The sequence below is a fragment of the Adiantum capillus-veneris genome, chromosome 19 (genome assembly GCF_014529385.1).
Source record: "Adiantum capillus-veneris isolate H3 chromosome 19, ASM1452938v2, whole genome shotgun sequence".
Taxonomy (NCBI): Eukaryota; Viridiplantae; Streptophyta; class Polypodiopsida; order Polypodiales; family Pteridaceae; genus Adiantum; species Adiantum capillus-veneris.
Genome location: NC_140949.1, coordinates 105300050 through 105313763, shown reverse-complemented (window position 1 = coordinate 105313763; position 13714 = coordinate 105300050). Strand labels below are relative to the sequence as shown.

At 42.7% G+C, this 13714-nt stretch overlaps 1 protein-coding gene across 2 annotated transcripts; it reads right to left on the bottom strand.

Annotated features, from left to right (window-relative positions):
* Nucleotides 1-10482: 10482 nt before the first annotated feature.
* On the bottom strand, nucleotides 10483-12769 carry CER10 (3-oxo-5-alpha-steroid 4-dehydrogenase family protein). Of its 2 annotated transcripts, none has more exons than XM_086491057.1 (5): nucleotides 12611-12769; nucleotides 12379-12468; nucleotides 11886-11925; nucleotides 10999-11747; nucleotides 10483-10909 (listed from the first exon to the last, which is right to left on the bottom strand). In XM_086491057.1, the coding sequence occupies exons 2-5, from the start codon at nucleotides 12445-12447 to the stop codon at nucleotides 10841-10843; spliced, it is 927 nt and encodes a 308-aa protein (XP_086347183.1). In that variant the 5' UTR covers nucleotides 12448-12468; nucleotides 12611-12769; the 3' UTR covers nucleotides 10483-10840. The 2 variants fall into 2 exon arrangements, with proteins under 2 accessions (XP_086347183.1, XP_086347184.1); XM_086491058.1 differs by having other exon boundaries at nucleotides 10999-11744.
* Nucleotides 12770-13714: the final 945 nt, after the last annotated feature.

Sequence of the window (13714 nt, the reverse complement as noted above, 5' to 3'; positions counted from 1 at the left end):
CATGCAAAAAATATAATTTTGGCATAGGCAAAAGCACGGTAAAGATTGAGGAGCTCAATGTGGTTGAGTCTCCCATACCTACCACTGCAGTAGAGCATGCTCCTCCTCCAGTGATGAGCATTATGCCAACAGATATTCTTGCAGAGGTAACAATAGATTCCTTAGATGTTCTCGTTTTCACTTCAGATCTCACTCCTGATACTTTGGTTGCATAGGATGAGGGTTATGCACAGAATTCTTGATTCTAGTGCAAGTTTTCATGTCACACCGCATAGAGAGTGGTTTTTCTCTTATGCATCCATGCATGGCATAGTCAAGCCTGGTGATTCCTATGAGCTTGACATTATTGGCATTGGTGATGTGAAACTTCAAATGAATAAAGGCACTATTTTTGTGTTGCAGAATGTCAAGCATGTGCCCAAGCTTACAAAGAGTTTGCTTTCTATAGGGCAATTGGATAATCTTGGCTACAGTACAGTTTTTGGTAATTGTTCTTGGCTTATCCGCAAGAACAACCTTGTCATGATGAAAGGTCATAAAAATGGATCTCTGTACTCTATGTTCGTTTTGAGTGTCGACGAACACTCTATCTATGTTGCCGAGCTGCTGTCTACTGAGTTGTGGCATAGCCGGCTAGGGCATATTAGCCAAAAGGAAATGAAAACGCTTCAATGTTTTGGCTACTTAACTGTGTTAGATTACACGGACTTTCCATTGTGTGAGCATTGTCTATATGCAACAAACATACTAGGTTGACATCTTTGCCATTGAACAAAAAACTAGGCGAACCCCTAGACTTAGTGCACAATGATTTGTGTGGTCCAATGCCACATAAAACTATAGGGGAGGCAAACTACTTTCTCACGTTCATAGATGATTCTACCAAAAAGGTGTGGTGTATCTCCTTAAGTGTAAGGAAGAGGTATTTTCTACGTTCCAGAAATTCCTCGCCATGGTTGCGAACCAATCAGGAAAAAAGCTCAAAGATTTTCGCACGGACAATGGTGGAGAATACATCTCCACGGAGTTCAAGAATTTTTGCAATCGAAGAGGCATTCGTCGGCAGCTTACTGCTCCATACACACCTGCACAAAATGAGATAGCTAAAAGAATGAATCGCCCGATTTAAGAGCAAGTTATCTCTATGATGTCTATGGCAAAGCTTACTCTAGAGTTTTGGGGGGAAGCTGTTCTAACAGCAGTGCACATCATCAATAGGTCACCTAGTTCTCATTTGAATTTCAAAATTTCAGAGGAATTATGGACAGAGAAAACGCCAAGCTATGAGCATTTAGGTGTATTTGGATGTGAGGCATATGCACATGTGCCCAAAGAACTTTGTCGCAAGTTAGATCCCAGGTCACACAAATACACTTTTATCGGCTATGGTACAAATGGAGAGATGGGCTATCGTCTCTCGCATCCAGAATCCAACAAAGTCATTCGTAGCTCACACATGATTTTCAATGAATCAAAAATGCACAAGCCCATTAAAGAAGTTGAGTACAGACACGTTCGTTTTGAGGATGTAGCCTCCGAACCAACTCAGTTCAGTAGTGTTGCACCTAATCCTCAAGTGCAAGATACTACTATTGCTCCGGAGAGAGCAGAGTCCAGCAGTCAAGCATTGAGACGCTCTATAAGAGTATCATGTGTGCCCGAGCGGTTTGATCCGGGTATACACCACAGTTTGGTCACTAACAGTGGAGAGCTAACCTTCTACAAAGAAGCTATACAAATGGATGATAGCGTTAAGTGGGAGCAGGCTATGCAATTAGAATACAATTCAATTGTGCCTAATGAGACATGGGATTTGATTGAATTAACAAAAGAAAAAAATGATTTACCTTGTAAGTGGGTACAAGAAGAAGTATACAACGAAAGATCCAGAGCCTAAGTACAAGGCTCGTCTAGTTTCTAAGGGTTTCAAGCATCAAAAAGGTGTGGATTCGATGAGATTTTCTCTCCAGTAGTCAAGATGATTACACTTTTCACTGTGCTTGGCTTGGTTGCTATCCACGACATGGAACTTGTCCAAATGGACGTGAACACAACATTTCTTCACGGGAATCTAGATGAAGATGTCTACATGAAACAACCAGAGGGTTTCGTATGTGAAATCCAAAAGCCAATGAGGGTAGAATTGGTTTTTAGACTTAAAAATACACTCTATGGCCTCAAGCAAGGTTCAAGGCACTGGTATCAAAAATTTGACAAATTGATGCAGTCTCAGGGTTACATAAAAAATAAGAAGTCAAGAGGATCATAGCTTATACAGAAAGAGGTTGATGATGGTTCTTTATATCATCTTGATCTTATATGTAGATGATATGCTTATCGCAGGCAAATCAATTGATGAGATCAATCATTTGAAAAAGATGCTAAGCACTCAATTTTCCATGAAATATTTGGAAAATGCCAATCACTTTCTTGGTATGCGAATCAAGAGAGACATGCGACGTGGAATTCTTGAATTATCTCAAGAAAAGTACATTCACAAATTCTTGCAACCTTTTAGTGTGCAGGGGGGGAAGTCATTGAGTACCCCAATGCAAGCGTAGTCCAAACTTAGAAGGGAATTCTCCCAAGACAGTTGTTGAGAAAGAGGAAATTACGAAAGTGCCATATTCTTCATTAGTTGGCAGTTTGATGTACCTATGGTAGACCAGACATTGCACATGCAGTGGGAGTGGTTAGTAGGTACATGGCAAACCTTGGCAAGAAGCATTGGGAAGCAGTGAAGAAAATCCTCAAATACTTAAAGGGTACAGCTAGCATGTGTTTACGCTTCGAAAACAATGATGCATCTATTGTAGGTTACACGGATACGGATTATGCGGGTTGTGTGGATTGTAGAAGATCCACATCTGGCTATGTGTTCATGTTTGCTGGAGCAGCTATCTCTTGGAGATCGTGTCTTCAAGACTGCACGTCTTCATCTACCACTGAGGCAGAATATGTTGTTGCGTCTGACGCAAGCAAGGAAGCCATATGGTTAGCTCGTCTAGTGGGAGATTTGGGCATTCATGAGGTTCCAGTACTGCATTGTGATAGTGAGAGTGCCATTCCTTTGGCAAAGGATCCAATGTTTCATTCAAAGCCAAAACCCATAGAGGTCAAATACCATGTCATACAAGATGCATTGGTTAGCAAGCGCATCAAGCTTGTCAAGGTTCACACTAACGAAAACCCCGAAGATGCTCTCACGAAGAGCCTAGCCTCGGAGCGATTTACACATTGCATAGAAATTATGGGTGTAGGATGAATCCTAGACGATTCTTCATCAACTTTGTATAGGCTAACTATATTGATGCCACTATTGGCCACCATGACCTTCAAGTGGGAGGTTGTTGGGATGTAGGCCAGGTTGCATGGGAAACCACCCTTACCTTCTCTTTTCCTAATCAATATAGGGAGAGAAAGTGAGAGATTTGACTACTCTCTCACTTTCCTTTCCACTAACCCAACCTGTCTATGTGCTTCATCCCCTTCCCCAAATTCTCTTCTCCCCTGTCTTGCATGCTTCCCTCTCTTGCATACTTCGCATCAGCACCCATCAATTATTGAGAATTAGTTAGGCAAGAAGTTGAAGGCTTTGCGCACTGACAACAATGGGGGAGAGTACATCTCCACTGAATTAAATACTTTTAAAGCAAATGAGTCATTAGGAAGCAATTTACTACACAATACACACCCGCTCAAAATGGAGTTGTTGAGCGCATGAATAGGACTATTCAGGAGAGGGTCACTTCCATGATATCTATGGAAAATTTCCCTCAAGGGGGAGAGGTTATTATGATAGGAATGCATATAATCAATAGGCCGCCTAGTTCAACGTTGAACTACAAAATTCCATAGGAGATGTGGGTAGGCAAGAAGCCTAGTTATGACAGATTATGTGCGTTTGGTTGTGAGGAATTCTCACATGTGCCTAAAGAACTTAGAAATAAGTTGGACCCCAAGTCACACAAATGCATCTTCATTGGCTATGGTGCACATGGAGAGATGGGTTATCGTCTTTGGCACCCAGAATCTCGAAGAGTTATTCACAGCTCACAAGTCACACAAATGCGTCTTCATTGGCTATGTTGCAAAGGGAAAGATGGGTTATTGTCTTTGGCACCCTAAATTTTGAAGAGTTATTCACATCTTACAAGTAATCTTTAATGAATCAAAGATGAATAGACAGCCCATGAAAGAGGTTGAGTATCGCAAAGTGAGATTTGAGGACGTTGCATCAAGTCCGATTACGCAAATAGCTCAATCTACTAGTGATGTACTAGCCACTAGAGATGCTCTTAAGATAGTAGAGTCCACTAGTAGTCAGGCAGTGAGGAGAACTACACGTGTCTCTTGTACCCCCGAGCATTTCACCTAGGTTAGAATATTTTCTTGTCACTAACTGTGGAGAGCCTACCTACTACCAAAAGGCTATTGAGATATGAAAGATAGCGTGAAGTGGGAGTAGGCAGTGCAATTTGAGTATATGGCTATGGTGAGGAGCTTACTACAGTGAAAAGGCCTCTTGCACACAATAGATTGATTTTCAACATGCATTTTAAGTGGTAGATGACATCAACAGAGCTACCACCTTGCAAGGAGAACAAAGTGCTTTTATGTCGGTGCCATTCGAGGCCCTCAGGAACCGTGATATATGTTTCTCTCTCGCTCTGGTTTGTATGCCATCGCCATTGCATTCGTAGCTTTTCTTTCACATGTTTTTAGTATTAGGGCATCCAACACTGCCAAGTTCACCACAAGGGGCCTTTCCCATTCTAGTAGGAATCTACAAGGAATATGATGGCTCAGCAAGCCATGCAAATCCCATGGGGCATCATGCAAAAAAGGAAACCCATGCAAAGTTGAGTTCGAGGAGTAAGGCCATGAGAAAGCAAAATACGCAAAGCCATGGACTTAAAGCCCTTGATCTAAATCCATGGACCATCCTACAGAAAGACAAGGCAAACATGCAAAGCTTTGGAATTTCAAGGAGAAATGCTCCACTCAAACTCGAAGTGAAAGCAACAAGCGAGCTTGTGGGAAATTAAAAGCATACAGTTCCAAGGCTCTCTAAGGGAGGGAAATTTGGGGCTAGTAGCAAAATTCAAGCCAAAAATTTTGGAGCTCCTCTCAAGCAAAGGACGCACTCAAGGTTCTCAAACTCAGACATGCAAAAATCAAGTGCAGATATTGAAGCAAGAACAAGACATGGCAAGATTAGGCAAAGCCAGCTCTTTTGGCAGCGTTTTAAAACGCCCTTTGTAGAGCTTCTGACCAACGACATCCACCAAGCTTGGGGCTCTAGGCACCATTCTGATCATAGCTAACTTGGATAAGAGCATCAAGGGAATCTCCCACAGTGCAGCACACCACAAACGCTAAGGCAGTGTTTTAATATTCTAAAAACTATGAACAACTTAATCTGAGTGCGTTTTGAGAAGCAATGGTTCACCACTTGTCGTTGCGTTTCAAAATGCGCTTAGTAACCCCCCTGCCCAGTAGATCTTTTGGCAACGTTTAAAAACGCCCTTTGCAGAGCAGCTTGCTGATGACATCCACCAAGCTTGAGACTCTAGGCAACGTATTAGAATGCCAACGGCCACTACACCCTAGTCGACCTCGAACCTGAGCTCTGCAAAGCCCGCCACAAAGATGACGTTTTGATATGCTGCCTACAGAACTCCCTGGGGGCTCAAATCCCACTTGTAAGGCTTCACAGCTGGGGTGGATGGTGCCGATGAGGATCCATGGCAATAGAGAGAATGTGCAGAGCAAAGATAACGAGAGAGAGAGAGAGAGAGAGAGACTTCGACACACTTCAAAAAAAAATCATGCTATATTTATTGATTGGAATTCTTACATATATAGAAAATTTAACTACTTGTAGCCACCATGCAAAACTCCACATAAGGAGTGGCTCACAACTGAGTGTATTTGCATTCTATAGGGCATGTTTCCATAGGTTTAGACACACTAACTGGACCAGGGCTTGAAAACCCAACAACTTGGTCATACTCAAAGGCCACGAGTTTGGCTCATTGTACTCTTTGTATGTCTCTAGTGCGAAAGAGAACTATGTCTATGTAACCAAGCTACCTTCTCTTGAGTTGTGGCATAGCCCGCTTGGTCATATGAGTGAGAAGGGAATGAAGCAGTTACAACGTTTTGGCTATATACGTGTGTTAAACTATTCTGATTTGAGTTTGTGTGAGCATTGCATATGTGGGAAACACACCAAGCTTACCACTTTGCCATTGGATAGAAAGTCAGGGAATCCCCTAGACTTGGTTCATGATCTATGTGGGCCTATGCCGCATAAATCTCTAGGGGGGGCATTATATTTCCTAACATTCATAGACGACTCTACCTGAAAGGTGTGGATCTATCTCTTGAAGAGGAAAGACAAAGTCTTTAGTTTCTTCCAAAAGTTCCTAGCTATGGTTGAGAAACTGTCAGGTAAGAAAGTTGAAGGCTTTTTACGCACTGACAATGGCAGAGAGTACATCTCCACAAAGTTTAAGAATTTATGTAGCAAAGGAGGCATTAGAAGGAAATTTACTACACCTTACACACTTGCTTAGAATGGATTTGTTGAGCACATGAATAGAACTATTCAACAAATTGTCACTTCCATGTTATCTATGGTAAATTTACCTCGAGTTTTGGGAGAGAAGCTATTATGACATCGGTGCATCTAATCAATAGGTTGCCTAGTACACCGTTGAACTACAAGATTCTGCAAGAGATATGGACATGCAAGAAGCCCAATTATTATAGATTACGCACGTTTGGGTGTGAGGCATTCTCACATGTGCCTAAAGAGCTTGGAAAGAAGTCGGACTCCAAGTCACACAAATGCATTTTCATTGGCTATGGTGCAGATGGAGAGATGATTTATCTTCTCTGACACCCAGAATCTCGAAGAGTTATTCGCAGCTCACAAGTTATTTTAATGAATCAAAGATGCACAGACAGCCCGTGAAAGAGGTTGAATATCGCTAAGTTAGATTTGAGGACATAGCTTCAAATCGAGTTACGCAAATAACGCAGTCTACTAGCGATGTACCTACCACTAGTAGTGCTCGAGAGAGAGCTAGTGATGCTCTTGAGAGAGCAAAGTCCAACAGTCAAACAATGAGGATATCTATGTGTGTGTCTCGTGTCCTTGAGAGTTTTCAGCCAAGGTCGGACTATTTGTTGGTCTCACTGAGTATGGAGAGCCTACCTCCTACCAAGAGGCTATTGAGATGGAAGATGGGGTGAAGTGGGAGCACCCAATGCAATCTGAGTACGATTCAATTATGGCAAATGAAACTTGGAAATTGACAGAGTTGCCAGAGGGAAAAAAAGCTTTACTTTGCAAATGGGTGTATAAAAATAAGTACACGGCAGAATATCCCGAGCCTAAGTATAAGGTTAAATTGGTTGTTGCTAAGTGTTTCAAGCAAAACAAAGGCGTGGATATTGATGAGATTTTCTCTCAATAGTCAAGATGACTCCATTGCGTCTTGTGTTTGGACTAGTAATAGCCATTGAGAACATGGAACTTGTCTAGATGGACATGAAGACGACTTTTCTTCAAGGGGATCTTGATGAGGATGTCTACATGAAACAACCAGAGGGTTTTGAAGTTAAACCTGAGAAGCCTATGAGGGAAAAACTGGTGTGTAAATATTGCGTAAGACATTATATGGACTAAAGCAAAGCTCAAGGCAGTTGTACATGAAGTTTGACAAAGTACATGGAGTCCCAAGATTATGTAAGGAGCCAAGAACATCATTGCTTGTATACCAAGAAGTTGAACGATGGTTCACTTATCATCTTGATACTCTATGTTGATTATATGCTCATCGTTGGGAAGTCTAAAGATGAGATTGCCATCTTAAAGAAGTCACTTAGCACGCAGTTTGCAATGAAGGATTTGGGAGATACAAGTCACTTTCTTGGTATGTAAATCAAGAGAGATAGAAAACGTGGAATGTTGGAGTTATCACAGGAACTGTATATCCACAAAGTCTTGCAACGTTTTAATATGCAGAGGACCCAAAATTAACCCTTCTCCGCCTGTGGCACCTAAGAATAGCACAAAAAGGCCCAAACAAAGATGGCTTTTTCCATATACACACACACACACACACACACACACACACACACACACAAAAAGTATCGTGGGTTTCAACCTCTTGCCTTCAGCACACACTTGTATTCAATCCCGCATGAAGCCTCCCCTGCATTAAGGTGGCACTGAGTGAGAAACCACCCTAACATGCACTGTATGGGTTGGTACCAATGAACAATGGCCATCATTGGCCACAGTTTTGTCACACGGCATCATACAATGCCAACACCCGTAGCGACACCAGCTCCACCAACACATGCGAGCAGGTCAACACCATCTACATGTCCAAGGAGCTCCAAGGCTCCACACCCATGTGATACCCATATGCCACTCAAAGTCCACCATATTTATCATTTACTTTGAGCTCCCTATTTTGCATATGGGGTATACCATCACCACGTGGCAACCCAAGATGCGCGCGCCCCCCCCCCCCCACCCCGCCCTTTTTCAAAAAAAAAAAAACTATCCTCATAACACAAGAGCTAGTGATTTGGTCCACAAATCCCCGTTTTCTCCAATCATAGCATCAATCATGCTTTGCTTGGAAAAGATGATGGAAGCAAATCGCTTTGCTGGTCAGGATAGTCTCACAAGTAGAGACAGCCAACATGTTCTTATATCATGGTTGTCAGTTAACAACATTTTATGCATTTTTTTATGGTATGTGACAATGAGATTGTATGGGCTAACTCAATGCACGAGGAATTTTGCCAAGGTAATGCTTCTTCCCTCGCTTTGAATTTTGTTAAGGTAATGCTTCTTCACTTACTTTTGATCATGTAGGATGCCCGAATTTGCTTCTACACAAGTAGTGCTTTTTGAATTTTCCAAAGGGTTTCATATGAGGAAAATTAATTTAATCTTTTCAAATAGTCTTTAATAAATCCTCTTGTTCCAAAGGATTTGGATTATCGGATCATGCTTCGTAAATAGGTTGTCATAAACATAAGAGCTCTCAAAATGTAGAGACATAGAGATAAGGGTCCATCTTGTGATACCACCTCTTTATGCTTATTGAAGGCCATATACTGTTTTTTAACGAGTAGACATCATCCTCATAACCATTAATGACAAGATCAAAGAGTAGTTGTACATGCGCACCACCTACATTGCTTTTTGATGAGTAGACATCATCCTCATAACCATTACTTGCACCTAGTCCAGTTGCAAGGGATCAAGATTTAAGTCATAGCCTAGTGTAGATTCAAAGGACCAAGACCAAGTGCACCTGCACACTCCTTCTGTAACATGATCAATTGAGGAAATGATTCCCTAGCTATGATGATCCCTACACACACTCAAATGTGTGATGACAATCGAGGAATTCTTTGCATAGCTGCACTTCATTGTGGTTCACACTACTAATATTTTACTTTCTTATGCAACTTCTAACCAGGAAGAAGGGCCAGCTTAACATTTTAAGAACATCAAGATTCAAACTGTACTGCCATCAGAATTCCTGAGCAGCGCCTAGAATTGTTTAAAACTACAGAGCATTGCTTTGCATAGTAGCATATATAACTAACAAGTCACAAGAGTTCATTGTAGAGTAAGTTGGCACTGCCCAAAGGGCACTCCCATCTTGGATTACCTCTGTCTCCCCTCATTTCAACGGATAGTTGATCAACTGTTTCTACCATAAAGCTGTTGACAGCTCACACCATTAAAACACCACATAACTGCAAGGCAGGTAAGAACAGTACTGTCCCCACACATACACGCATTGTGGTAGTTGCCGACATCATCAAGACCAAGGGGGAAGCCTCATGTAGCCTCCAGATATCAAAACAAGCTGTGAAGGCACATGTGACAGCCCTTTAATGAAGGGACCCATTCACTGATTGAATAAATGCACAAACACATTTGTACACCTAAAGACAGTAAAACAAACCATAAATGTAAATGTGGCCCTTTAGTGAAGGGACCCATTCACTAAAGGAACAAAAGCACACAAAAAATTGTACACCGTCTCTGAATAAAAGCACAGGGAATTGTACACCTTTCTCCAAAGTCAATAACTAGCATGACAAAAAAGGATAGGTCAGTTAACCGTCATTGATGCCAGTAAACATGGTACGAATGCCATCTAGAAAATCAAGAGGTGAATATACTGCTGCAAAAGCACCCTGGAAATGATGGTTCGCGCTTTGGCGCATGCTTGGGATTTACCAATGACACATTCAGCGATACGCTACAGGGAACAAGAAATGGGGCATTAATGTGCTGTTACACACAGCACAGCCATTGAAATTACAAATATAAACATGTTAAGACGATGCATATTCTTGTAGCAACCAATTGAGTTACAAAAAATTCAATCAACCATCATGTTAAGACGTCACATATCCTGATAGCAACCAACAAAAGGAAAAACCACATAAATTTAGAAAAGGAAACTAGCATTTGGAGGCCAGCTACTGATTTCAAGGTTTCCCATTCATCCATTCGCTAAATATCTGTAGTCACTGACACTATTGCACCAATGCCACTATCACATATTTGGCACATGGCACATCGAATGTGCCATGCTCCGGAAAATGTGAACTTTACTGCGCATTTCAAATTAACAATTCAAATGCTCAAGGCAGACTAATACAACTGCCATTTAGAGGGAGTTACAGAATCCTTAGCTCACCAATGGCCATTGAGCCATTCCCACCACTGCTGGAGTAAGGAAATCAGTGCCCGAACACTTGCAACTGACAAGACTCGCCATCAAACTTACAAAAAGGGAGGGAGAATGACCCATCGGCGGGGATACTTTGGCCGACCTTCCTTACCATCAAAAATCTGCAGCACATACAACACTGAATGTCAAGAAATTGTGGATAACATCAGACAAGCTGCCAGCTTTTACTAGCAAAAGAGACGTCACCTACCTTTTTCAACCTGCGGTGCTTCCCAAGAGCCCACTCTGACATTATATAAGCAGCAACAACCAGGAAAGAGTATCCTGCGACCGTCTGAGTCGCAATGTTGAAGCCCACCCATTGATAGATCTCGGTGGTATAGTTTGCACAAGTGACAAAATTGAAGAGAAACCCTCTAGGGATTTGGTAGCCCCCCTTCCCATCAGGAGATCTGAGGTTCTTCAATATAATGTGGCAGTAGAAATTGGCTACCTGACACACAATGCCCAAGCCAAATCCAATGTACATTTGTGTTTCGCCAACTGGTGTATAGTGTGGATGGTTGACAAAGTAGGCAATAAATACTGCAAAAGACCAGTAGTAACAACAATTTCTGAATACGTTACTCAATGGAGATGTGGCATGGCTAAATCTGTGCACAAAGAAGGTCTCCATGATGCGCTTGAAGTAATGGAAACACCAATAAATGGTGGCATAAGTTTGAACTGGATGTATCACGCGCTCCTCTGGTAGGCCAACATACTTGTAAAGGGGTAAGAAATAGAACAGAGGATAGATGAAGAGAGGACCCAAATACTCAAAAAAGAAGAGTGTTGAGTACTTGACTTGAGGTCCAAGGTCTTTCAATATAACCTTCTGATCTGAGCCTTGGAGAAGTACATCTGTGAGCTTTTTCTCACCATCCAAAACAGTAGGCCGAGTCTGACCAGGAGCCAAAGGTAGAGTAAGTCGCTGTCTTTCAGGATACAGCTTTCCTGCTGGAAAACAAAACACCGTTCAGCTCAGTAAAATGAGCTATATAAAGGATGCCCGAGGGTGATAGCAATGAATGCTTGGCGCCAGATAAATGTAGACCCAAAACCAGACCATAATTCGCATACATAGTTAAAACTTACTTCGTTTGTAAATTGCAGCCTTAAGATCCTTCACAGTAGCCTGGCAAAAAGACAAGCCAGGAAGAATTGTGAAATGTGTCAAAGTTCATAACAAGATGCATTAAGAGCCAGTAGCCAATCAGAACTAGCACATGCACACGCAAAACTTAAGCCATCCAATCCATCAAAAAGCTAGTCAGTCCAGGGCTTTTGACACAGCACATACATGCAGGCATCCAAAGCCGAGGATCAGGACTCCATGATAGTATAACAGTAAGCGAAGAGCATGGAGTTGACCTCCCGTTGAAACTTATGAGGTTACTCCCTTTCTCTAAAAACTGCTGAGGAGCTACCATGATACTTAGCTCCTGTGACAGAAAGCAGACATTTCACGACACGGGTGTAACTATGCGCCATGAAACCAAGCCAAAAGTCCCCTCTTGTCAATAAAAATGGGTAAGCAAATGGATGAGAAAGAGCTGGTCATGATCTGAAGGTTCATCAGGAGACTCACATTTTCAGAAACCTGGATGCCACCCTTCACAATCTCCCTTCCGCTGCGAGAAACAACAGTGACCAACATGGTTTCGGCACACACCAAAAACTGCGGGGAGGAACAAGAAACATAGGGATGTGAGAGAATAACAGGCACTAAGAGAACAAGGAAGCTGCAGAACTGCTCGAAGAAACGAGATGCGTTAAAGGCAAAAGACCGCCACCGTGAGAGAGGCGTTGAGCAGGATTACCTGTGACCGGGCAGCTTATAGGTGTGTGCCGTCGTCAAGTTGTGCTTGCGATGAGGAAAGAAGAACAGGTATGGCGGAAGGGTTTAAAAGAGGTAGGTACGTCTGTACACTCGAGCACTTGAAGTAGCTCACCGATTTTTGGGCAACAATTGATGGAGAGCCACAACACTCTATCAAGGCCAAAGGGGGGTGTTTACCTTGATTATATAGTATCGATTTGGACAAAGGAACGAAGTTAGCTATGCCATGTGGCGGGAAGAGCTTAGGCTCCTAAAATAGGAGAGAAATTGCTCTTAAATCAGGAAAGAAATTGAAAACCGCAGAGAAAAGCAATGGCTTTAAAGAAAAGAGATGAAAGGAACGGCCCAAATTTACAACATCGGGTACCATATAATCGATCCAAGGCAGTGCGCAGAGACAGAGAGAGAGAGAGAGAGAGAGAGCGGTTTTTATCCGAGTTCTGTCCATGCCGTATTCAGAGGCAGAGAGAGAGAGAAAGAGAGACCGGTTTCTGTCCGAGTTCTGTCCATGCCGTATTCACCTTCCTGGAGACACTTTCCTAGAAGTTAAGACTTTTCTACAGGCATTGCACAAGGCCTGTGTGCAGATAATGGGACAAGCTTTGGCGATGGCGGAGTAGAGGCTCTAAAAAACACATGGCGGGGAAAGAGTGGAGGTCAAGAGGGGAGAGAGCAAAAGAGGGGAGAGTATGGAGCTCACAGCCATGGCAGCAGTGGAGGACCGCTAAGGTAGCGATGTTCATGGCGAGGCGTGCAGCAGGTCCAGGAAGGGACCAGGAAGCTCTACGCTGTTTTCAGCAGATGCGAAGCAAGGGCCAGCTCACGGCTATGGCAGAAGTGGTGATGATGATGATGAGGACAATGACCCACTAACGGGGTAGCAATGTTCTTGGCGAGGCGTGCGGAAGGTCCATGAAGGGGCCAGGAATCTCTATGTTGTTTTCAGCAGATGTGAAGCAAGGGCCTCTCTGTAGAGTCAATCACCTACACGCACTGCACGCCGAAGTGTGTGTGTGTGTGTGTGTGTGTGTGTGTGTGTGAGAGTGAGAGAGAGAGAGAGAGAGAGAGAGAGAGAGAGCTTTTT

Bases quoted from the DNA above. Each gene is read 5' to 3' on its own strand.
- CER10 (XM_086491057.1), bottom strand. From the start codon at position 12,447: ATGTTGGTCACTGTTGTTTCTCGCAGCGGAAGGGAGATTGTGAAGGGT. The intron at 11,926-12,378 runs GTGAGTCTCCTG...TCTTTTTGCCAG, and splicing joins GCATCCAGGTTTCTGAAAAT to GCTACTGTGAAGGATCTTAA. The intron at 11,748-11,885 runs GTAAGTTTTAAC...TTTGTTTTCCAG, and splicing joins GGCTGCAATTTACAAACGAA to CAGGAAAGCTGTATCCTGAA.